Source organism: Epinephelus moara, chromosome 24 (genome assembly GCF_006386435.1).
Source record: "Epinephelus moara isolate mb chromosome 24, YSFRI_EMoa_1.0, whole genome shotgun sequence".
In the NCBI taxonomy this organism is placed as follows: Eukaryota; Metazoa; Chordata; class Actinopteri; order Perciformes; family Serranidae; genus Epinephelus; species Epinephelus moara.
In genome coordinates, this window is record NC_065529.1 from 26051172 (window position 1) to 26077655 (window position 26484).

Consider the following 26484-nt stretch of genomic DNA (forward strand, 5'->3'; position numbering starts at 1 on the left):
GGCTCGAACGTGATTGGTCAATATCACACGGACTACAAACAGCCTACAACCGGAAACCAGGGCTCTTCCGCTCTTCTTCCGGAGGCAAGATCTCCGGGGTTTGCCTACAGACTCTACATTCACTGAATGTAGAGTCTGTATATAGAGACTAGCAAAGCCGTCGCTATTTCAGTGTTTTAAGTTTATGGAATTAACTGTAACGTTTTGGTTACCTAAAAAAAAAGTTTTGTTCAGTGTGTGGTTGTACTAAAAGACCCTTGAAAGAGCTGGATATTCATTTTTTTCTATGAGAACATTTTGTTTTAGTGGTTTTTGGCCTATTTTTGCTAGCTTAAAAATTTGTATCAGAATTATCACATTTAACCATAGATGTACATGCACCTTGCAACCAAGCTAGCAGCTAGCATTAGGGTTAGCTCAATGATCCCAGGTTACATCACTGATGATGTGTCTAGGTTGCACCTTAAGTTATGTGTAAAATCACCTCCAACCTCTCGTCTAAATATGGTCACTATAGCGACAGCCAAAATGCTAAACTTAACGCTTCAAAATGGGAGTCCACAACCAATGGGTGACATCACGGTGGACTATGTCTGCTTTATACAGTCTATATTTTAAGTACACCACAACAGCACATGTTATATATGTACAGCTTTTTTTAATTTGCAGGCTTGTAAGGACCAGATTGAGTTGTGCATTTTGTGAGTTATGGGTTATGATAACATGTAATTAACCGGACTTAAGGAATGTTGCTGCACTAGTACACATACCTTAACAATGGACTCCATCATTGCAAAATACAGTTGGTTAACAGTACATTGTTAACACTGACAAACAGGATAAACTCCAACAAGATAAACACTGAGGGTGTTACTTCAGTCACATCATCATGTTTTCAGCTGGGAGCCATATAAGCAGATCAAACGTCTCAGGGGCTGGTTTTAATGAAGCAGAATTTCCCTTGCATTTATCCTGGGTTATTAGAATGTTTCCTGAATAACCAGGTATCGGGCTGTATTACCACTCAAAGCATATGACACAATAAAATGCTGTCAGCACCCGGTGGATTTAGTGTGTGCTGCTCTCACTTGCTTCTATGCTCATTCACCATTCCCAAAGCTGGCAGAGTGAGTCATCCACATCCTCCTCTGATAAATCAAGGTTATCACAGCAGTGCAGCTATTTTTAGAATCTACCTCCTGTGAGTCACATCCATTTTTCAACCATTTTTAAACTTAGCACTGCAGAGTTATTTTCCAACAAGCTTTTTATCTTGTTCAACCATGACAACATAACTTCAGAGAATAATGTTTTCTAATGCTGCTGTTTTTGCTTAACCTCTGCCCTAAGGATAAGAACACAGAGCTGGTCCAGATTTCGGCGCATTTGTATATTTCTGAGTGATTATCTATGAGGTCATAGCGAATGGGCAAAAAAAAGAATCCTAGATACTTAAATAGCCAAGCAACCCTACAAATCATAATGAAACGTCTTGGGTATTATTTACACTCACGAAAAAAACTCATCAGTTTCACATCTTCATTCCAGAGCTGGCTGGTAAATTACTCACTGAAGAAGCAGCAATTCTGCCTGTTTCCGGTGCTGGTAATGTGCCGTGGAAGGTATATGAGGCTGGCTCCTAATCGAGGGCTTCTAGACTGAATAAACTAAGATTGAAATATTGGCTGAGCAACACACTGAATATGCAAAATCTTAATGATTTTGCTGGAGACACAAAGTATGTAGTCTTGTGAATATTTCCTCCTAAGTTTCCAGAGGACCAGTCTCTACTTCTCCATTATATTACCAAGCAACAATTACTCAAATTTGACAAAAATATAATTACCTCTCAGGCTAAGTCTCTAGTGGATTTTCCTACTGAACTAGCTCTCTAGAACTGGAAAAAATAAACGCACTAGTTGGTTTTAAAACCTATGCTTTGGAAAATTGTCATCACAGGCAGGCTGTCATTAAGATGCCCAAATCAGCCCTAATTTTTTGAGACATATATTTCTAAGATCAGGCTTAAAAAAATCTTCCGTGGCCGAGTTTGTGTCCTCTGTTGACTCTTTAGCAATAATTCAGGGGGAGTTTTGCCATTTGATAGTTTGAGGTACTCTAACAGAAGATTGTAATCATCATACAGGACTTGGGGCAGCATGTCAAAGCAGAGGTGAGCCACCCAACCTAAAATAAAGATTGTCTCTGCTAACACCAGAGGAAAATAATACACTTTTATGGAATAAAAAATAAACCTTTAGAGAGACAGAACATATTTCAATGCTTTCCACTCCTGTTAAGAAATTTCCTGAGGGAAACCCTGATCTCAAATTTAAGGGGCTGCCTTCAATTCTTGTCCTCGTCTCATGAGTCTGAGTGTGAGGGCAAGGTAAGATTTGTTTTTAAAAAGGAAATGAAAGAAAATGAAATACAAGACGAGGGAATAAAAGTTATAGCGTAATTTCAAAGACTGTTAGAGGCAGATGGAGTTAGCGCATTAGACGGTAGAGTCTAAATGATGCCACATGTCTGTACGTGATCTGTGTTTACGTGACTACTTTCATAAAGGTGGTTTAGTCTTGATTAAGATTCTGTATGAAATATGCCTCTGTAAATTCATATCCTAGAGCTGCATATTACTAACTCAGCTTCTTCTCCAGAGCCTTTGTGCTCCCTTGTCTAGCAGGTTCCCTTGGATCGCAGCTACGCCTGGATCCTGGGTCGTGGTTGAGCTGCTGTCGTGGTCCTGCTGATGTCTACCACTACTATTATTACTGTTAGTCATACTTCTACTATTATTGCACATATGATTATTATTGTCACATACATATCACAACAGCAGTCAATGGAAACCAAAATCATCAACCCACTGCGGTCTGGATTCAAAATCACCCAAAATCAAAGTAAAAAACTAAAATCACAGGCTGATCCAACTTGCGTGGATTTTATCATGGCAACTCATGTGACTCAGTAGTGTGTATGGCCCCTATATGCCTCTATGGACTCCCGACGACGTCTGGGCATGCTCCTGATGAGTCGGCGAATGGTGTCCTGGGGGTTCTCCTCCCAGACCTGGATCAGGGCATCACTGAGCTCTTGGACAGTCTGTGGCGGTACTTGGTGGCCTCAGATGCAATAACATAACGTCCCATAGGTGCTTAATTGGATTTAGGTCAGGGGAACGAGAGGGCCAGTCAATCGCATCAATGCCTTCGTCATCCAGAAAGTTTCTAAACCCTAGGGCCACATGAGGCCGAGCTTTGTCATGCACCAGTAGGAACCTAGGGCCCATTGCACCAGCCTAAGGTCTGACAATCACTCTGCCAATTTTATTCCTGGTAACTAACAGCAGTCAGGGTACCGTTGGCTATGACATGGAGGTCTGTGTCCCTCCAAGGATATGCCTCCCCAGACCATCACTGACCCACCGCCAAACTGGTCATGATGGATGATGTAACAAGCAGCATAACCTTCACCCTGGCGTTGCTAGACTCATTCGCACCTGTCACATGTGCTCAGTGTGAACCTGCTCTCATCTGTGAAGAGAACGGGGTGCCAATGGTGAACCTGCCAATTCTAGTGTTCTCTGGCAAATGCCATTCGGCTTGCATGGTGCTGGGCTGTGAGCACAGGTCACACTAGAGGACGTGGGGCCCTCATGCCATCCTCATGGAGTCTGTTTCTGGCACTTTGGTCAGAAACATGCACACCAGTAGCCTGCTGGAGGTCATTTTGTATGACAAAGGAGCAGATACCGGTCCGGCTGCTGGGTTGATGCCCCTCTACGGCCCTGTCCAGCTCTCCTCATGTAACGGTCAGTCTCCTGGTATCTCCTCCAAGCTCTTGAGACTGTGCTGGGAGACACTGTAACCCTTCTTGCGACCACACAGATGGATGTACCATCCTGGAAGAGCTGGACTTCCTGTGCTAGCTGATTGGGCTGCAGGTACCGCCTCATGCTACCAGTAGTGACAAGGACACTAGCAGAACACAAAACTAGAGAAGAAGGATAAGGAGAGCGACTGTCTGTGGTCACACGTAGAACGATTCCAACAAGGGTTGTCTTGCTTTGGCCTCTCCATTGCACCTGTTGTCACTTTCATTTGCAATGAAGCAGGTGAAACTGATTCACAATCACTGGTGCTTCCTAAATGGACAGATTGATATCCCTGAAGTTTAACTGTCCTGGTGTTATACTCTGACGATTAAGTGTTCCTCGGTTTATATGAGCTGTGTATACACTAGCAAACTACCATTATCATTACCATATAATTGCTACACAATAATGCTATTGTCCTTACTGTTGTTGCTGTGCATCTCTGCTTGTCTGTCTCTCTCCCTATATCATTTTGTCAAATGGATCATTGTACATTTATTATCTTGATCTGTTCTATACACACAACATCTATTGTATGTCTGTCCGTCCTGGAAGAGGGATCCCTCCCCAGTTGCTCTTCCAGGTTTCTACCATTCTTCCCTTGTGAAAAGGGTTTTTTGGGAAATTTTCCTTATCCGCTGTGAGGATCCAAGGACAGTTGGATGTCATATGCTGTAAAACCCTCTGAGGCAAATTGTGATTTGTGATATTGGGCTTTAACTGAACATAAGCTAGCTCGTAGAGAATACTGAGATGTAACATATGAAAAAGACAAAATATATTGACAAGTTGTTTTCCATCTGTGGTGCTATTCCCTAATTGATTGCTTGACTGTTGCAATGCCTGCTTAAGCATTGTCTTTAAAAGTTGTAAACGAAATATGATTCACAACTGTGCTTCACTCAAACAGGGGGATTCAACAAAGGAGCCCTCGTGTACTCACACAAGATTGGTTGCTTCAATTTAAGTTCAAAAACAAATTCATTCTTTGAAAAGACGGGGTCCATCTCTCTGAGATAACAACATTTTGTATTTCCTCTTTCCTCTACAGAAGACAGCATTCTCACACTTTTGTAACTGAATCACACGGTTGGACACAGTTTGGCCGTCCGACTACAAGGCACAGAGGGTCAGTCTATACCATTTCTCTCAGTGATGAGGTCAATGCATGACATCTACAAGATTTAATTTTTTTTTTTCAATCAAACAGAGTCGATTGTCATATAAAATGTGTCCTTTTCCTGTAATAAACAACCTTGGCTTTAAAATGAATATATCCTACAGCAATTATGCATTATTTGATATTAGTGAGCGCCCTGTTTATGCATAGATAAGAGGGGAAATGAGAATTAATGTTGTAATTTCACTGACAGCATTAAGTTGATTTTAATTATTCACTTATTTAGCTCCTCCAGGAGTACAGAATTTCATTTGTGCTTTTGTTGTTTTTGTACACATGGCAAAGGCATTGTGATATGTTAATACACATATTGTTTTAAAAACCACCTGACAATGGTCGAATATGAGAAGTTTGCTTATCCTTCTGCAAAGGCAAAAGGCAGAATTCTGAGTATTTATTTCCCCACATGCAGGTGCAGACAGTATATATTCATATGAACCTTTTAACAGAAGATGTAAAGTTATGCAGAACAGTTCCATCAGTTGACCTTTGATGGCGCTGATTTACAGACATTAGCCCGGTGAGTCAGACCCCAAAGGAGTCGGGAGATTGATAGCGAAAGTGACTTGAAAAGAGATCACTTACTGTAATTTGAATGCATCTCTTCAATCTCCTTCTCAGACTGGTTCTTTGCAAATACCATGACCTGCAGGAGTGAATTGACAAAAACATGTGCATTAGCATTAACCATCAATGAAAAAAAAAAAATCCCACAATATTGCAACAGTATTTCCAAGGCAATTGCCCTATGTAAACCTGAGCTAACTTCTCAAAGGCGGCCTGTGAAATTGTCATTTATTAATTTTTTTGCCATAAACACGCTGAATATATGTTCAATCCATACCTCCCCCTGTTTGTGGCACATTATAGCCACCAACTGTCAATACGGGGAGAAGACCCTCAGCAAACATCATTCTACAGTACCACTAGAGGTCTAAAAAACAACCCCACAGGATAAAAAACACAACAACGTAATAATACAATTCAAGTCCACAAGTCATCCCATTAAGCAGTTACTACTGTACACACAGGTTTGGCTTTCCCCTGCAGCCGATTCCTCATCTTCTCATTGGCCTCCACCTCTTTGGCAATATCTTCAGCTGTTGACAGAGGAAATAAAAATCTTTATTACTCTTGAGATCACAAATATTGCCTGTTATACTGAGCTATGAAAAACACAAAATGCTTTGACCCACAAGGTTGCAGTTCAAAAACGGAGGCTTTCCTGGAGATGCCAGTGAAGAAAATCACAACCTGTGAGATCACATCTTATATGCTCATATCCCATAAATCCTACAGAAAAACAACTTGATGTAAATGTGGATGTAAAAGCATTTGTCCTCAAATTAAGTGAATCGAGCAACCTCTACATTAGTTGAGTCTGATTTTGTTGGTTTGCTTGTTAATCTTCAGCCTCATGTGCACATTTGTTGGTGCATTTGTTCACATATAGAGCATTTGGCTCAGCACACTGCTCGGTGTTCTGACACTCAGCGTCCTGTATAAGGAAAACTGTGTACGTGCACATTATAGTTGGCAAGTCGATACTGATTTAACATACACTACATCACTGTTCTATCACAGCACTTTGTTTGAGATTTTATAATCAAATTCATTTTGTTTGCTCCGGTGATGCATACCCTTCATCAAGGAAAAAACCTGGTTGCACACGTTACATTAGTCAACCTACTACTTTGCATGATTGCAAAATTAAAGGAACACTTCACCTACAAAATGACCATTTGTACATTCATAAGTCATACTGTGTTACCGTGAATTTGCGAAGAAACTTTGTTTTACTTGCATGCCTCCATGGAAAACGGCAAACATATTGGTTTATTGATTGATTGGGGGCCACATTTAACAACAGCCAAACTATATGAAAATACAAATTTGCAAACTCTCACACAACTTGTGCAGTATAATCCAAGTCTCATTTATCCAGTTGTATACTTAGTGCTTCCCAAACACATGCATTTTCACTAAAAATCTAAGTATTGGAGTCTAGCTTTAATGAGAGTATAGATAAGTTTTACATTCAGTTTTAAATGGTACAATTTTAGTAAACAGCATCAGAGAAAGCTGCTTCATTCAGTGTTTCTACCAGTTTATATAACTGGGTATGTTTGTTTTAGAGAGAAAGATACCTCCGCGGATAAGAAATTCTAACAGAGAAGCTGGTTGCAATCTACAATCCTCACAGCTAGACACCACAAAATCCCTCTTAATCTTACACACTGCTTCTTCTAATGCAGTATCACCATTATGGTATCATATACCAAGTACCCTCACCTGATTTTGGGTTTAGGGAATCACACTGGGCATTGTATATTTGGACAAACTCCTGGTGTCTTTTGATAAGCTGGTCTCGAGGACCCTGCATGGAGAGATGACACTCCTTCAGCCTCCTCTTCAGCTCCTGCATGGAGAGCAAGGTGTACACCACCTTCGTCATTGGACGCCTCGTCCTGTCCAGGGAGCTGCAACAGACAGATTGAGTAGTTTATTAAAGTCTTGTGCATCATACACAGATAAAAATAAATAAATAAGGTATATCACACAGTGGCCACATCAGCTGAGCAAGTATATTAGTAGACAGAAGTCACCATTTGTCAGCCTGGTGAAGGAACAGACCTCTGATGATCTATAACCCTGCTAAATTCAGACAAGAGTGTCACATGTCATATTCTATTCTATACTTTGTCTTCTATATGAGACATTCAGTCTAAGTTATTAGGGTTGTAAGCAAAAGGAATCCTCATGCAGGCTGGCTACATACGGCCAGAATATTAAAACCTCTGCAATTCATCATTATGACATCACAGTCTACTCCAGATTAAGTATTTTGCACTGCCACAATATGACCAATAATTTACAGAGCTTCATCATTGCTGCATGAGTCATTTATCACCCTGGAAAAGGTTTCAAAGACCACTCACGACCATCAGTCTCTCAAATTATGTCATGGACCCGTCAGCAAGATAAGTGGCCAGGTTGACGGAACTACAAATCTAGTAATTACTGAAATTGTATGGTTTCAGTAGTTCTGCCATTTGATGCAAACAAAAGGCTTTAGTGTGCAGGATTCCAAGTTTTAAAGAGAAAATAAATCATAGTTCTCCCTCAACTTCATCCACGAGTAAATGCACAGGCACATTCAGAGGAAATATCCTCTTAGTCATGGAAAGACGAGACAGCCGGAATATAAACGTACATCCGACTATATACTGTATATTAGGAGCATTAAATAAAATGTGTGCATGTCCATAATACATTTCCTAGAAGCTACTGTCCAACATGTTGGACACTTACACACAATATCAATACCATACATGCTGTAAATCAAGGACATTTACAGTACATTCCAGCTGAGCATAAATACTGGAAGAGGGGGAAAATTGCTGGCCTAGCTCCATAAACCCTAAAAAAAGATTTTGTCTTGTTACATCACTGTCTTGCAACACAACACCACTACATATGTAAGTGGGTCCAGCCTGAACAGTCACACAATCCCTGGAAAGACACATCTTAAATATGTTTTTCAGTAAAGTTCAAACATTTTTATTCAATGACATTGACATGGCAACCATGGAAACGAACAGCAGATGTTTAAAGCCCAGTTCAGACCAAAGATTTTGTAGCTGTATATATTTTATAGCTTCTTAAAATATGAATGAGGATAGTGATAGTGAGATACTGGCTACAGTTGCATTTGTAGTAGTGATGAAGCGGCAAAAAACAGAAACAAAACGAGCATCAGAAGGACTTAATTCATGATAAATACACCACAATAATATAAATAACCAGCGCCAATTAATCAGTCAATGAGTGTGTGTGTGTGTGTGTGTGTGTGTGTGTGTGTGTGGGAACCCACCGTCCAGCATTGGCACACTGTGAGGATGTAACCAGGATGCAATCAGAGGTCTTGGCGGGGAGGGAGAACCTGTTGCAGCAAGCAAACACATCATATACAGTCATTTTGACTTGACCAGCGGACTTCACTACAAGCTGACTGGCTGTTGAAACATGTGACATGCTTTACATTCTAAAACCAACCACCAGCAATTTGACCCGCAGAGTTGCAGATGACATCATCAGCCAGTTTGAGTGGAGCTCAGGCAGCCAGCTTCACACCGCTACAACTTTTCTCTGCAATGTTCTAAAACGGTTTCGTCTCATTACGAGTCATTGATCTGAACTGGGCTTAAGGTGCTGTGTGCAGTCACGATTACTGGTCCAGAAATGCCCCAAAATATAACTGCACATCTTTAAATGCTTGAAAGTTTGATCCAAGCCAGTGACAAAGATCGATGCACACCTGTAGACTTCTCTCATCAGTGTAATCTTCACAAAATCTATCAAGGGTCTTTAACTCATTTTCCACTTCCCTGTAGAGCATTAAAGGCTCAGCAAACAACAGCAGAGAGCCTTCATTAAAGTGATCAGTTAAGTGGGTATTTTACCTCCTTAAGCTTTCCTTCTTCTCTCCACTGCTGAGACACACGTCCAGATGCTTGTTGATAAAATTCTGTGGTACACTAACAGAACACACAGGGCACTCCACTGCAAAAAAAAGTTACAGAAAATATCATTAGCAACTAAATAAAAAAAATATTAAACCAGTTTTTTGTGTCACATCACATTACATTTCACTTCTAAACAAAAACCTTGCTGCAAATTTAACAAATAAAGAGCTAATCGTATACAAGATACCATTAATTTAAAAACAGCAACACCTACTGACCAAAAGCAAGAACTACTACTAGTTTAAAAGCTAATTTCACAGGAGAAAGTGATCTAGTTACGTTAACTGGATCAGTTACCATAGGTGGGGCACATGTTAAAATGACAGCAGCATCTACTTTCTTTGCTTGTAGATGGCAACATGAACAAGTCTACATCTGCAGCGCTTAACTGCTGCTGCTAGTACCCGATTAGGAGGAGCAGATTTGCAGGTAAGCAAAGCAACTGATCTGACACCGACCGAACAGCTCTCCCTTGTGGAGATTCTGTAGTCTTGTGGTAATAAGTGAGAATGCAGGTTTGTGATTGAGTTCATAAGGCAATTAGAAGAGGTGAGTCATCGTGGGTGACGAAGCGTTCTTAACCTACAGGTAGAAAGGCTTCACCTTTGATTACGGGCTTTACATCTTTTGATGGTGACGAGGAATGCGGCATCTCAACCGCGGTGCTGATGCTGCCCGAGACTCCTGCCTCCTGTTTGACCGACATCAAACCCTGGATAGATACCTCGTCCACATCTATCGGCTCTTCCTTCACATGCACTGTAAGATGAGCAGTTTTTGAATGTAGGTCGGTGTCATTTGCATTGTGGGTGCTTGGAGTTTGCCTTTTCCCCCGCTGAACACTCTTAGCAGCAGACCCATCTCGCTGGGTTTCTTCAGTGGAAGACGTTTTAGGCTTCTTTTGGAAAAAGTGACTCAGATCAGAGCTGCTACACTTCTGGCCCCTCTGTCTGGGAGTTTTGCATTTGACGGCTGAAGCTGGGGTCTTTGGCGATATTGGAGGAGAGTCAAATTGAACTTTTGACAACTGCTGCCTGAAAAAAAAGAAGAAAGTGCATGTGGATAAAAATGTGTGCAGCACTGACCAGCAACACAAATGAATAATTACGCAAAGCATATCATGTGGAGTAAAAGACTTAAAGTCCTCTTAAAAAACATACTGAGCCCATTAAAAAAACTGAAGAACCTATAAATATTGTAGACAGTAAAATGAGCTCTTTGACGTTAAACTCTGCCTGCTCAATTATCTCGCTTCTTCTCAACTGGACGAAAAAAAACTAGACACTTTGGCTACAGTCTTGGAAATGTGGAAAGCAAACAAATTGCAGCTGGGCCATTACTTGGCAATAAAACGGAACCAATGAGGTGTGTAATGTTCCGCTTTCCATATCTAGAACTTATTTGTGCTTACTGTCCCCATTAGAGCAGGTTCACACATGCACGCACACACACTTGCCAAACCCGCTTTGCACAAATGTGATGTGGAAACACCTCATCCCCCCGTCTCTGCCTCTCTGCCTTCAAAGATGTTGAAGAAATATGCTCTCCCCACCCCACTATTCATCTGTTACACCGCATACAGCCAGGAATAGCCATTACTGTTCACTCCACTTAGACTTGCTTAACTCTATATAAGTGTGGTCACAATACTGGTGAGTGCTGATGTGATTTTGTTGAGCGAACCTTGGGCGAAACACTTTGCTCGCTCTTAATGAAATCACAGTAATTCAGTTCAGTGTGGTTTGTGTTGATGATTTTATCTGAGATGTTCCTGCGGCCGACCAGCCCCTGATCCTTGAGAGTGGCTGTGCAGAGGGAGTTCTGTCTACATATCCTCACTGGAATTTCTAACATCGACACAATACCTTGAAAAATATCAATACTCAATACTATTTTCAATACCACAGAGAGAATTGACAGAAAGAGCATAAAACTTATACTTTACATTAAAAGATATAGTAAAGCTAGAACATGAGAACAGCAGAATAGCAGCAAAGAACAGCAGAATGTATGTAAATATTAACAATAAGAGAGAACAACGAAGGAGCCGGTACCGGTGTTTTGATACTGCAGAAAATTAGTATTAAAACAGTTTAGAATTGATATGTAGATGTAAAGCAATATTTGTGACACTACTTTGAACTGCAGCAAACGATTTTGTCGTATATTTAGAGAAGGTAAGCAAAATAACAAGTGTACAAAAAGTACCTTCATCACTGTGGGTAACAAAGCAAAAAGTTTCATATTTATATTACAATGTACTAAATTTGTATCTAATTGTTTACTTCCAATGATACCTGCTCTGTTACCTAACTGCACTGTTACTTAACACAACCAGGATCATCCAAATGTACTTTCACTTTATATCATAGCCATTAGCTCTGTTTCTGCCTCATTTGAACAAACACATTTTTTCCATTACTCGTCAAATGGTTCGAAATCCTACTGTACTCTAGCAGTTTACTGGCTGTTGCCATAGAGCAGACACCCGCCAGAAGAGACAATCAGACTATTTTGCTACACTTTGCGTTTAAAATTATCACCTACATGACATCATAGTTACATCCTTACGGACGTTTATTCCAATATCATGACTCAGGCTGCTGCGTGACGACGTTGTCACCTCCTCATTATCTGAATGTATTTTTTTTTTCTCCGCAGCCTGTAAGCGGCAGGGACAAGCAGTTAGGGATCTTTGCTACAGGTGACAAAACACTGCCATAAAGAACTCTTAAGATTGCCAAAGTAATTACATTTCAAGAGGCTTTAAAGTGCCTTTTGTCGAGCAATAAACAGAAAGAAACACCTCTTTAAATGCTGTTCAACATTGCCCACCTGGTCCATTAAGAGTGGGCAGATAATGGAAATATCAATAGAAACATTTAACAATATCGAGTACCCATTCCACTGTTATTGGCTTTTTCCAGCATTGGCACAATAAAATAAAACATCTCCTCTTTGAACTCAAGGTGTGCCTCAGCAGGGCACACACAGGTAGAAATGAATGAGTTGGAGCCGATCTAACCCTACATTACAGTTCAATCTGATTGCATCCACAATTCATTATTCAGCAGGAGGAAGGAGACGCATTCATAATTCATAAAGCAGGATTTCCAGGATTTAAGAATGAAACAGATTCAAAGGCTTCGCAGTGAGGGCAAAACGGTGCTGTTAGACATTACCATTATTCGGTAAATGAGGCTGGACACAAAAACAATCATATAAAACCAACAAATAATAAAATTTGACTTTCAGAAATACACCAACATTCACTAATTGGGTGATATAAAGTTGGGCGATGTTGGAATTACTCTACTGGCAATATATCCCGAAAAGAAAAAAACAAAACACTATACAATGTTATCATAATAGTGTTGCACAAATTGCATGTATGTTGAAACATGATGTAGCTGCCTTCAAAAAATGAAGGAGCGCTGCTGCTCAATTGACAGCTGAAAGGCAGAGACTGCGGGGACAAACAGCGTGCAGATCAGCATAGTTTTGCATCTAATTGCGAATTAAGGGTTTATTTTGACCAGACTAGAGTTAAACTAACTAGATGACTAACAAGACTAACTAAGATGGTTTTAAGAGTTCTCAAACTAGTGAGTGTGACACACTTTACTGCTCCACTGACTTGTGTTGTCATAACAACTAACAACAATCATCATTTTCTTTTGTACAAGAGAAATGACCATGGCAAACTGTTCAATATCCGTTCTATTCATTCTTTTTCTATGGGCAAAGCATAGACAAAGAAAGAGACAGAGAGAAACACAGAGACTGAATGTAGCACCAAATTCATAACACCGGTTGTATAACTAAATATTGTTCTATTATCATGGACACCAACCAGTATCATGATGAATGATAATCTTGTCATATCTCCCAAGCCTAGCATGATGATTCTGTATGGACGCAGAAGTTTAGGCATTTTGTCTGAAGTCTCATTAACTTTTCATGTCTAGAGCTGTAGAAACCAAAATAGCCAAGAGCAAGTCAATATTGTCTACTTAATTTACACACACTAATTGAACTTGAATTGCCCTATCATATTGATTCCCTCTACAATGTGAAGAATAATCTTTAATAATTAGAGCTGGGTGTTAGATGCAAGGACAGCAACTAAAGCACTTTGAAAGCTGGATGTAAGTGCCCTACAAAACACACACGCTTGGTGACTCCACACCTTTGGGCCTCCTCTGCGAAAACTATGTGCAATATGCAATATCTCAAAAATGATTTAACTCTAAAATTGAATTTTAACATACAGTTTTGAGTGACAATGACAACATTTTAGCTTGTATTTAAAATCACATAAAAATCAAATGTAAATTAATGGAGTAAAAGAAAGCCATAGACTACAGCTCTCTGTAAGTATAAAGTCACTGGCCCATCATTAGAGAAAAAGACCAAGATGAGGGAAACAACATGTACTAACAGAAAAGGCTATTGTGCTTTTGAAACAGCAGTGTCTCAATATATAAGCTCCACTACTACGTAAGCAAATTAATTTACAGAGTTAGAGGAGAGACTATGAAGTATCACAGCCCACTGTGAAAATACAAATGTGTGGCAGTGATGATAACAGCTAATGGTTTGCTAGAGAAATAGACCTCTAGTTTAATGGCAGTAAATCAGTGCCATCAGCCAGCAGCTACCCAATGAAGTGTTTTCCGGGAAAGTTTCACGCTGAGAAATGAAAGTGACCCAATTAAAGAGGCCATCCACAACCACAAACATTGCAACCAACCACATACACAGATATAAGAATAATATAAATATCCTTCCCTGTATGATTCTGTACAGACAAGTTTTTACACAGGCCCACAAGCAAAATCTATGATAGAAACAGTCTTAAAATGTTTTATATTAAGAGCAAAGGAACTACTCCTGAACTAAATTTTTGAGACAAGTCTATTGCAATATAACAACAACTCTTTATGACAGAGTCACCTATCAAGGAGTCCCATTTTTCAGACGCTCAATGCTAGACAACAGGAAATTAAAAACCAGGGGGAAAGAGCAACAGCGTAAGCCATTCATTCCTAACAGTGATGACAATCAGAAGGTCTGCAGTTCGAAAGGAGACCTTTCAGAGTGTTGATATCATTGAGGTGATTGATGGAAGGGAGGAACTTACTGACTGATAACAGCACTCAAACATCATATCGACATTAGCCCAGAGTTTGAAGAAAGTAATCTGATGATTTAAGTTTGAGGGTCCTTTTGTTAAAGGAATACTGTCCACTGATGAACAGATGGAGGTGACAGTCCGCGGTCGTTTTCAAAACACACTTGTGTCACGCACTCCAAAAGAAACTTGTTGAAACTTTAAACAATAATTTATTGTACAAAACGGGGGAGACAAACGTTGACAAAAACGGTTCCATAATTCATGCCTCAGACGGATGTGCTCAAGCGTGCCGTGAGCACAAGCTCAGTTGGTAGGCTATACTATATTTTCACATTTTTAAGAATGCAATTTAAAATTTTTGATTTTTATTGATAACCTACATTTACCAACAACAAAAAGACATTTAGCACAAAAAAAATGTTTAAAAAAAAAAGGAAATAAAAAAAACGAATATCGAATACCAAATTTTCATAACGAATACCTATCCATAGAAACAAATACTCGAATATCCGAATATTTGGGTACAGCCCTAGCGCTCACGTGTGCGCGCTCAGGGTGATGCACGGTCTCTGAAGAGCAGCAGTCTCGTCAGTACTGATGTCCAGATTCTCAAGTGCAGGCATCGCCAATTCCCAGTCTGAGCAGCAAAGACTTTCCTCATCCGTTGGCATTGCTTTGCATTTGAAACAACTACACCACCAGGTTTCCAGTGCCCGACTCCAGTATTCCACGGCTGGCTGAGGGTTAGGCTCATGAGCTGCGGCGGCAGCTGTGGTTACTGCTGTCTCCCCCTGCGGTGCACGTGTCACGTGATGTAAACACGGGTAAGTAAAGCTCATGCTTTCTCTGGTCTCTCTGAGTATAGAGAAGCAGTCAGAGCTACAGGCTACAGTGAGGCTAAAAACAGAGTTCATATGACGTTTTTCGAAACAACTTTTTATGTTGGGGCTTCAGGACACTTGGATCACTACGGATGAGCATGTTGGAGATATTTTGTGGTTTAAATTTTGTGTTCTTGGACGTTAGTCTAGGGCGCTGTCAGCCATTAGGTGTGCTAGCCGCTGCCCCCGCCGATCTCCGCAAGGGATGTGAGGACTCTAAAACTTCACCAGGGCCTCCGTCAGCATATGGGTGAGTAGATAATGGCTGAAATTTCATTTTTGGGTGCACTATCCCTTTAACTGCTAACCAGAGAGATTTCATTTACTGCCGCACTTGGCCAGGTCTGATGCCGATTCAACATGCTGAACTGACTGAAAAATACTGACAAGGGCCGACTAGTGTTCACGAAGTGGGACACATCACAAAAACTAGGGCCACAGACGCTCACTGACAGACTGACATTGACCAGTGGCCTCCTTTGGGCTTGGTGTCAGGGCCCTAAGACAAGCCAATAAGCGCAAATAATTGGCTAGCTGCACCTATGAGGTCCAGATAAAGGAATTATTTTCCTACACCGTCACTGCAGTGTCACTGAAAGAAAAAAAAAACATTTCCTTTGGACCAGCTCTGAACACCCCTCCCTATGCCTACATCCTGCTGTAATGAAAAAATATCAGCCCTGGAGCTACACAACACACACAGAAGTGCAATACATGGAGAACCTTGAATGACCTCAGCTGATGAAAACAAAATCCCCATTTGATTTACAGAAAATCCTCAAATCAGGGGTAGATTACTGGAAGGCAATTATAAGTGTTTCTCTAATGCCGGCAAATTGAAAAAAACTGAAACTTGTTCCCTTGTGGACATATTGTAATCTTGTCAATAACAATGGGATCCCCTAAAGTCACCACAGTAATCGTTTCTCTCTTCAGTTCTTAGAACCGTGACAATAAAAACTGGAGGGATGCTCAAGTACTGCACCTGTGTTCATTGTAAAGAGGTTTCACATGGACTGTGCAGTAAATCTTATTTCCTGATCTGTCGTTTTTATTATTCTGTTGGTTGATCTCTGAGGACAAAACAATTACAAGAACTATTGTTTGCTGTAGATGGCTGTACCAAAAGGAATCGCTAAGATCCTTCTTCACCATCTGACCATTTTGCAGGTTGCAAAACACAAGATGGATCGTACTGAATGCCACTAGTGAAAAAACACTTGCTGCATTTTTGTATTGTTGCCATGCAACCACCCCATCACCGACTTACCCTGAACTTCCCATTTAATCAATCTACCATTCATTCATTTAGTTTAGTTCACAGCAATTAGTATCTAGTTCCTAAAATGTTCAGGCAGAGGGTACTTGCTGGAGCTCTGGTCGAGTGTGAGAGGCTGTCAGCAAATAGTTTGTTGGGCACAGGGAAACAGAGATCTGTGTGTGTACATGAGACCCTAACAGAGAGGATGATCACGAGGAGTACCAGTTTCTTCTCCACTGTTTACCAACTGCAAACTTGTTGTTGTGACTACTACAGAAGGCCCGACTCTTAAATAATTCAATAGGACAATGGGATGTGAGGCGCTTTTCTGCTCTGAGTTGAAGTTTTTTCAACTCGAGGAGTACAGAGCGCTGCGGCAAAAAACACCAAGCGCTTAGAGCACAGACACACGAGGTGTGTGGCGACACTAAAACAGCAAAAAGCTTCATTCTCATTAAAAACAATTACAAAATGCCGCCTCCAGCTGCTAAAATGCTTTCCGCGTGATCAGGGCCTGAGAGTCAACAAACCAGTACCTCAATGACTCCAACATCATGTACCCATGTTGCTGATTTGTTTATGAGAACAACTGTGGTTAGGGCTTTAATCTTTTTTATATGCCCATTGATCGTACTGATAACAGCACTCTGGATTCAAAACTGATACCAAAACAGCATAGAAGCAGAGCAGGGGTTTCTACCTGCTACACAGACTCTGTGTTTGTAGCATAGGGTTGCTGCTTGCTTCACTGTGTGTGTATTGAGTTTTGCCAAGTGATAACACAGTTGTTTATGCAGGGTTTGAAAGCATGTAGGCTATATTAACTGGTACTGAATTAATTAACTGGGTCGTTTTAACAACAGGATGCACTGATTTGATAGATTTATTTTAATGTGAAACGTAAAAACACCCACAAGGTTGCTCTGCTCTGTGTCACATTCCTCTGGTACAATGAGGTATTCATTTGTATCATTTGTAAACAGGAAGTACTCATTTTTTACACAGTTCTGTATAGTTTCTGTTGGAGGGCTGCGGGCCATGCGCAAAAATTAGACCAGCCACGTAAAAATAGAGAAGAGCCGCGCAGTGCTTCTGTGGTCGGTGAAGCTCCTTCATGTGATTATAATAGATGCCCTCGGGGGCAGGCATGCTGTGGCAGACGTGTCGCGCCAGTCCACATCCCATATAATCAAGCCATTAGTTTACGTGTAACCATTTACATTGTGTGTTATAGTTACCTTGCATCTTTAAAGTTTACAACCAAGTCATCCAGTAAACGGTTGTTTCTTAGATCTTGTTCTGTTGCTTGCTGAAAGAAAAAAGAAAGAAAAATATGATGGATCCTGTCTTATTTATCACATTAATACAGTTAATTACAGGTCATGACCTGCAATTATGTCATTTGGATTAAGGTAATAACCCTGATGATTATGCAAATATGCCTGGAGTCAAGTTCATACTTACTGTATTGCACACTGGACACTGCATCTTATAGCAAAGAAATTTTCTGATGCACAAGGAGCAAACTGTAAAATTAAATGCAAACAAAATGTATGTTATACATAACATGTTAGCCAATAGGTCGAAGTTTGTGGATTGAACAATACAAGTTCTCTGCAGTGCCCAACTGTACACAATCCACAAATGAAGGTCAAGTATGGCTCAATCACAGTTCCTTATTTGAATACCTCCAGCCTAATAATGCACTCATATACAACACAAAGCACAATTCCCAAGCAAAAAAAGCATGCAAAGTCCAAGGACACAAATAAATGCAGGCAAAGATGCATCCACTGAAAATAAGCTTGCTTTAACTCAAGCAGGGAACTCACTCCATGTTATTACTGCAGAGACAACAGCAGGATCCAGAAGGACAGTCATGATGACTACTGAATGGTTCTCTTGCTTGTGGTAATTACAATACCAAAGATAACATACGCTATATTACTAGTAGCTAACACACACACACACACACACACATAGCCTATTGCTTGTTATACAAGTTGCTCAATGCTCTTGCCTTCATATATTCATTGCTTTGTTTCTTATTACAGTAACTACCTTAACAGCTGCTCTATTTGCTACTTACAATTGTGAGAGCATTTCGTCATCATTGAAATATTGAGGAAGTCGAAGCAGATGGGACATCGAAGCAGGGTGTCAACATTCTGCAGATGAGAAAAACCACAGTAGTCAGCATATTTATGAATACTCACAAAAACAGCTCAACTATTAGTTAAATGATACAAAACAGGTGAAAACATGGCAGGTTGGAGACATGAAATTAATTTTACAAACTGAATAATTACTTTTTTGGTGAAGCTCATGTAAACATTATTAATAGAGGAGTTGCATTTAAAATCATGGATTTTATTCAAATATTATAAAATCAAAACAAAATTATAACAAAATTTATCAAATCATGATGACTGGTGCACACGATTTCCAGACTACAGTTGCTGATTTCCTTTTAGGAAACTTAAGTCATGAAGTTAGCAGGAAGTTTCAAACACTTTCCTACAGAAGGGTAATGTTACCATTTCCTTATAGTCCAGTCAATCTAGCTCAAAATAGGCCCAACCTAGAACAGTAATGTTTTACAGTTTTTTATGTTTTATAGTTTTTTAAAGTTTTTATTGGTCCTAATAAATAATAATTGTTATTTTTCACCTAGGTGAAGTCTGTTGGACATTGAATATTCAACGGATATTCGCATATTCATTTTGGGTTCAACAGTGATTTCCACCTCCCTCTCATAGGCAAAAAACAATGAGCAACATAGGAAGGTGAAATACCCCCACCTGCCCACACACACTCAAACACTCACAAAAACACACTTTCTATTTTGTAGGAATTTCCAAAAAATTAATTTGGTTTTCAGTGAAAAAAGTCTATTTTCTTCAATAGCTTTGACATTACTGGACGCAGACACCCCACACCAATGTAGAATGGCTTGGCCAAGTGGGCCTAATGAGGCACACCTCTTTTTAAATGGGTTCAATGCTCTTTCTATTTTATATGATTTTTTAAAACAAACTCCATTGGTTTTCAGTGAAAAAAGTCTGAGTAATGTCAAAGCTATTGAAGAAAATTGACTTTTTTTTCAAAGAGAACCAAATTATTTTTTTGGAAATAAAAAGTTTGTTTTTGTGAGTGTTTGTGTGTGTGTGTGTGTGTGTGTGTGTGTGTGTGTGTGGGCGGGTGGGGGTATTAGCCTACTCTATGTTGCTCATTGTTTTCTGCCTATGAGAGGGAGGTGGAAATCACTGTTGAACCCAAAATGAATATCCGAATATGTCGAATATCAAACTACCTTCACCTCTGTTTATTTTTTATCCTTCTTATTATTAATAATAGTTGTGTTTACAGTGATATAATCGAACAGACCTTGTTTAGAAAGGAGCCGTGTGGTACAGAGTTTAAGAGGAAATTATGGCCAAAAATTGATTGTCAGATTTATATAGCGCTTTTCAGGATACTCAGAGACGCTTTACAAAGAACAAGAACAGCAATAAAAAAAGATGGAATAATCCATAGAGAGGTAGAGAGGGAAATAATGCAGAAAGTGTGAGGTAGAGGTTGTAGGCAGTTTTGAAAAGGTTTGTTTCGAGGATACATGTATAAGACATTTAAATCCTGTCTCAAAATATGTTTTATTAGAAGGACTGACCTCCAAAACTTAAAAAAAAAAAACATCACACATGCTGGATAGGTGTACACAGACCCTCTGGTACTAATCCTTTCCCTGACTGTGTCGCACTAAGACATTAAAACTTTGCTTTTGACTTAATATGTTCCACTAACTCTTCTATACTTTTAATATGTGATACAGGAGATATTAGGTACAATTAAAACTATGAAACATTACTATTGCAATTTCTCCTAGGTTGGGCCCTTTATTGAGCTAGACTGACTGGACTAAAAGTGTCATGCTGTGACAGGAGGGATGTAAATTTTGACCACTAATTTTTGGTTTATCTTTGGCGTCTCTAAGGATCACATAAAACCTTGACTGATTACTAGTGCAATTTCCCTGGGTCAACCCACAGATTAATTAGACTATTATGCATTATTACTACATAGCTGCATGAGTCATGTTCTCTTACCCTGGATAGTTTCACTTTGAACGCATCAGCTCTAAAAAGTTACAATATAAACAACAGCTAACGTTAACCGACACCCTTTCTCATGTTATCATATGTCTAACGCACTGTCACTGTCAAACTACCACACACTGTGCAGCTAAAAGAAGTTAGCATTACCGAGAGAAGTTAGCATCACCTGACGTGACCCCTAGCTATGTATGTTTAGGTTACTGTTTGTTTTGACGCTGCAGCATCAGTACCTTTTAGGTTGATTCGTTTTAATATGAACGTATGTTTAACGTTAAATAACGTTTTCTAAATGGACAGGCTTCCATCTTATGATCAGTGTTAACGTTAGCTGTAACGTCAGTTTGTTTCTTAACTACTTCATTAGAATAGTTAGTACAGGGTTAACGTTAGCTAGGTTAGCATCAAGTGAGCACATCGGGCTGTTGTGTAACTTACAAACGAACTGGATACGTAACAGTTTTGTTAGTAACGTTGTCTGAATTGATTTTGAGTTGTAACAATACTTGCTGTTATCGTTGGTGTGTGTTATGGATGTGCGTTACTGCAGTGCTAGTTTAAGGGGGTTTTCACTTGGCGGCTCAGAGCTCGCAGACCCCATTTAACACTTGAAAAATAAATATATTCAACTTACTTTGAGACATGAAAGGTTGGGTGGTAAATCCGCTTCAATCTGTACCGCCATGACTCGTAAACAAAGCAGCAGCTGTTAGAGAAAACCACAAAACTTTTTTGTTTCAGTGGTCAGGAATCAAAATCCCGCTCACTAGGATGCAGCGCCCTTCTGACGTCATTTGACGACTTCCGTTTTCTGCTGTGATATAAACATCATGGGGCGGATTATGTAACAACAGTCTGGACTTTATTAATTTTTTTTATTTTAAATCATTTTTAGTTAAACAGGTTTAAGAAGTTTCATTTCAAATTATTTATCGACGTCATCTGGTTTGGTCCTTTTTGGTAATAATAATTTATTTTTATTTTTTTTAATTAGTATTGATTCAAGCTGTGCCTTTTGTTATCCCCATACTGAAATATTTTACATCTGTTTTGGATATACTATATAGATATTTGCATATTTATCTTGAATGATAATGTCTATAATTTTGAAACTCAACTAACCAAATTAACTACTAGATTTTTATTTTATTTTATTTTATTTTATTATGTTTTTGTTTTTTTGAGGTTCAGGACAATATATAAATAACTTTAAATTAGGCCTAGTTGTAGTAAAACCTCACTTTCACGTTTCAGACATTGTGCTATAAGACAATAACTTAAGCAAAAAAGGTATGGAATTCTCAGACTGTGCTCCCAATTTAATGTTTTCTCCTAAGCTGCTTTCTGTTTATTTATGTATGCTAACCCCTGGCATGTTTTTTATTACTTTATTGTATCTATCTATCTATCTATCTATCTATCTATCTATCTATCTATCTATCTATCTATCATCTATATTTTGTTCGTTGTTTTATGTATATTCATTTATGTATCTGTTTAAATTGAAATGCCACTGTTTATTTGTACCACTGTATTGTCAACTGATAAAAAAAAATAATAAAAGATAGGCCTATTGATTCTGGACCAGAAATATTGTAGGCTAGTCAGTCACTCAAACATATGGTATCAGTAGCTCAGTCCATAGGGACTCAGGTTTGGAACCGGAGGGTGGCCTGTTCAAGTCCCCATCTGGACCAAATATGGAGCGTGGACTGGTGGCTGGAGAGGTGCCAGTTCACCTCCTAGGCACTGCCGATGTGCCCTTGAGCAAGGCACCGAACCCCCCAGCAGCTTTGTGCATGTATAGGTCCTGTTTGTGCATGTGTGTGTCTTTCGGACCTGTGTGTTAATGACAAAAGAGTGAAAAAATTGAATTTTCCCTCAGGGGGATTAATAAAGTACATAAAATTAAAAAACTAAATTAAATTAAAATCCCTTAACCTTACTTGTTTGATAAATTGTCCAGATGTCTTGCTGTAGTGGTATTGTCAAAGAATAGGTAGGGCTATTTTAAAATAAATACATAAATACATACATAGGCCTACTTCCTATTGAGTTTCTTCTTCTTCTTCTTTCGGCGGTTCCCTTTAGGGGTCACCACAGCGAATCATCTGCCTCCTTCTAACCCTATCCTCTGCATCCTCTTCTCTCACACCAACTGACTTCATATCCTCTTTCACGACATCCATAAATCTCCTCTTTGGTCTTCCTCTAGGCCTCGTCCCTCTTAAGTTTATGTAATCACAATTGATTGTCTTTTTTCCTGATGAATTGGGATAAATAGTTACAAAATGGCAAATCAAAAGCTTTTGTACAATTATGTATTGTATTAAACATGAAATATATTTTTGGTCTCATGATTAAATGTCAGTTAACCTTTATTTTTAATTAGTTTTGACATTTTACATAACAGGTTGATTGTATAAATGAATATGATATACTAACTGTTATAATGTAGTGAGTCCAATCATAGATATAAATACTTTTTTAAGTAAATATTGAACAATCTACATGATTATCCAGTGTGGCTCATTTTGCAGAAGAAAGTGAAGAATTAAGACCAGTGATAAAATAAAAAAATAAAATAAAACAGAAACACTTTGCAAAATTTGCATTTTTTGTTACCAGTCTTGGGAACTGTGTGTAGTGAAGGACAGATAGCATAAGACAAGACTTAAGCAGTTGTTTGTATTCCTTTAATTAACCAAGTCAGCCCCTCAAAATTTAATCTCTGTTAAAACCGTTCTAGCCATGACTCCAACCAGGAAATCTGAGAGTGGAAAATGGGTATTCCAGAACAACTGACTTACTTGTGGTGCCTGTAACATGACAGCCTTGCTAGTCCTCATTTCAGCTGATAAAGTGATCCTGGATGACAAGTGTACTGTAAGCATGAAGAAATATTGTATAACCACTTATATAATATTTAAAACATATAATTACCTACAGTGTGTGGCTGTGATGGTTGTTTTAAGGGTCTCAGCTGCTGGTGGGAAAGTCTTAAACTAAACAATCTCTCCACATGTAAGGCATCATGGAGTAATCGCAGCAACTTGTCCTTGAACTGGAAAATGCTTACCAGGCTTTTGAGGTGCCTCACAGACAGTGAACATAGACAGTAGTTTCCCCTTACACCAGCAAACTGTTACCAGAGGCCCACAGTAACCTATAAAATAAACTCTCAGTACTCCTTGTGCTAGTTTTTCTATCACTCACTCCTAACAATAAATGACTGTGAACTTTGCATGTGCCATGATTATATTTTACATAATTTCAAAATGTTGGCAGATTTATACCCTTGATTGAGTGCATTTAAATAAGGTAGTTCATGTCTATCTCTCATGACATAATTGTTAAATGAGTGTTCTGCCAACTCTACTATTTTATTCTCAAATTATGTTTCACTTTACCCATGATTGATGTACTCAACCCACAGAAAGAACAAAATTACCTTGTTAAACAACCTGCATTTCAAAATGACACAAATTAGAATCATTTGAGCAAACAAGAAATACAGAGTAAATGCTTTCCAGATAGTGATGGGTCCTCAGATTAAATGCTGACCTTGAAGGTAAAGACACTGTGTCAGTGAAGAGACATTTTCAATTTGATCTGTGGCTCAACTATGCAACTTACAGCTGACAGCTTGTGGCCTGTGGCCATTACAGCCCTCAATACCATTGATCATGTGTCCATAACAAGTACGCACACTAAGTGCACCATGGCTCTGCATCCTGGGCAGACATTTATTTATGTTGCATATTAAGTGTGTGTAAATCTAAAACAGACACATGAAAGGAAAACTTTTAGCGTCTTTGTGTAAAATGGCCACAAAAACTTTATGATGTAAACTCAGACTGTCATTTTGTGCAGTTACACTGTATTTTAATGTTTGCATGCTTTCATATATAAGATGAGTCCTGCTCATGTTGTTGAAGTCATGTGAAATAAATTCATATTCTCAAGGCACACATAAAATGTTCAAGGTTTCCAGTAAAGGTCTAGCTTATAGGGTCTAGTGGCATCTAGCAGTGAGGTTCCAGATTGATAGATTGTCATGAGGGAGGACAATGGTGTGGTGGCGAAAAGGCCTAGGAATGTGAGACAGTTAAGGTCAGATCAGACGCAGAATATGTACTTAGATTGAACAACCTTCAATGGGGCAAGATAATAAGAGCAGAATGTTCCAAAACAATTCACACACACACACTCACACACACACACACACACACACACACACACACACACACACACACACACACACACACAGGGGTGGCACGGTGGTGTGGTGGTTAGCACTGTCGCCTCACAGCAAGAGGGTTCCTGGTTCAATCCCGGGTGTGGAGCCCTTCTGTTCGGAGTTTGCATGTTCTCCCCGTGTCAGCGTGGGTTCTCTCCGAGCACTCCGGCTTCCTCCCACAGTCCAAAGACATGCAGAGTCCTGGGGATTAGGTTAATTGATAACTCCGTAGTTGTCTGTCTCTATGTGTCAGCCCTGTGATAGTCTGGCGACCTGTCCAGGGTGTACTCTCTCGCCCAATGTCAGCTGGGATAGGCTCCAGCCCACCCCGCGACCCTCAAGAGGATGAAGTGGTTAGAAGATGGATGGATGGACACACACACACACACACACACACACACACACACACACACACACACAGAAAGTTAAGTAGGATGTCTGTCTAAGGAGGAGTATAAGAATGTTTGGTGAACTGTTCTGGGAGGCTGTCTTGTTGCCGTGTGAAGTTGTAAGCTGAGTTTACAATAAAAAAAAAAGCAATGGTAGCCAATGCAAAAACACAAATGTGTTTTGTTTGTCTGTTCCGTGCTACTGTAGAAACAACATGACAGACTCCCTAGGTTAATATACACGACTCACACTTTTTTTTCATCCAAAACTGTCGCACATCTTAAAATATATACACCTTCACATTGTGTCATCAAGTTTGCACACTGAGTCCGAAACCTTATGTCCGTCATAAAAAATTTCTGAACAGGTTCAATTTTCTGCATTTTTGGCATCTGTCAGAAGCATTTAGAGATGTTTGACCATGAATCAGTGAAGGAAATGTGGCAGCAGGACACAGCTGCAACAGGCACAAGAACAGAGGAATCATTTCATAACTCAGATAGCTCATGTTCAACAGGTCAGATAGTAAAATTTAGGTGGAAGAGGATGAAGAGGAGGAAGTTGTGGACAACACACACACTGTGGAGACAGAGATGGAGGACAGCTCCGCCCCCTCATGTAGCTGCAGTGCCAAACGAAAGACAGGGAGGGAGTGGTGACAGCCGGACAGATAACTCCAGTGGAGAGAAGCAAAGGAGGAAATGTGTCTTTAATTTTGTCACGTATTTTGAATTTTCACAACAAATAGAACAGTAAAATGGATCAGAATCAGTGTCCAAGGTTTCAACAATTTTTTTTTTTGGATGACAGTTTAAAAAAACACATACAAAAAAAATATAGTATAGTCCATTTCTGCCAGTGCATCCCCCTAAATCCTACA

The 26484-nt window shown here is 39.5% G+C and overlaps 1 protein-coding gene across 2 annotated transcripts in view; it reads right to left on the minus strand.

The window, feature by feature from the left end:
- Positions 1-21760, minus strand: part of rad18 (RAD18 E3 ubiquitin protein ligase) — a 41465-nt gene extending 19705 nt beyond the window's left edge. The window contains exons 1-10 of one of the 2 annotated variants that reach the window (XM_050039008.1): positions 21609-21760; positions 18952-19030; positions 18327-18388; positions 18101-18171; positions 10187-10617; positions 9521-9620; positions 8932-9000; positions 7350-7537; positions 6087-6157; positions 5643-5703 (exon numbers count right to left, since the gene is read on the minus strand). In XM_050039008.1, the coding sequence (XP_049894965.1) occupies positions 5643-5703; positions 6087-6157; positions 7350-7537; positions 8932-9000; positions 9521-9620; positions 10187-10617; positions 18101-18171; positions 18327-18388; positions 18952-19030; positions 21609-21659 (1183 nt within the window). In that variant the 5' untranslated portion in view covers positions 21660-21760. The remainder of the gene's footprint in view (positions 1-5642; positions 5704-6086; positions 6158-7349; positions 7538-8931; positions 9001-9520; positions 9621-10186; positions 10618-18100; positions 18172-18326; positions 18389-18951; positions 19031-21608) is intronic. The other variant, XM_050039009.1, reaches the window with a different exon arrangement.
- Positions 21761-26484: the final 4724 nt, after the last annotated feature.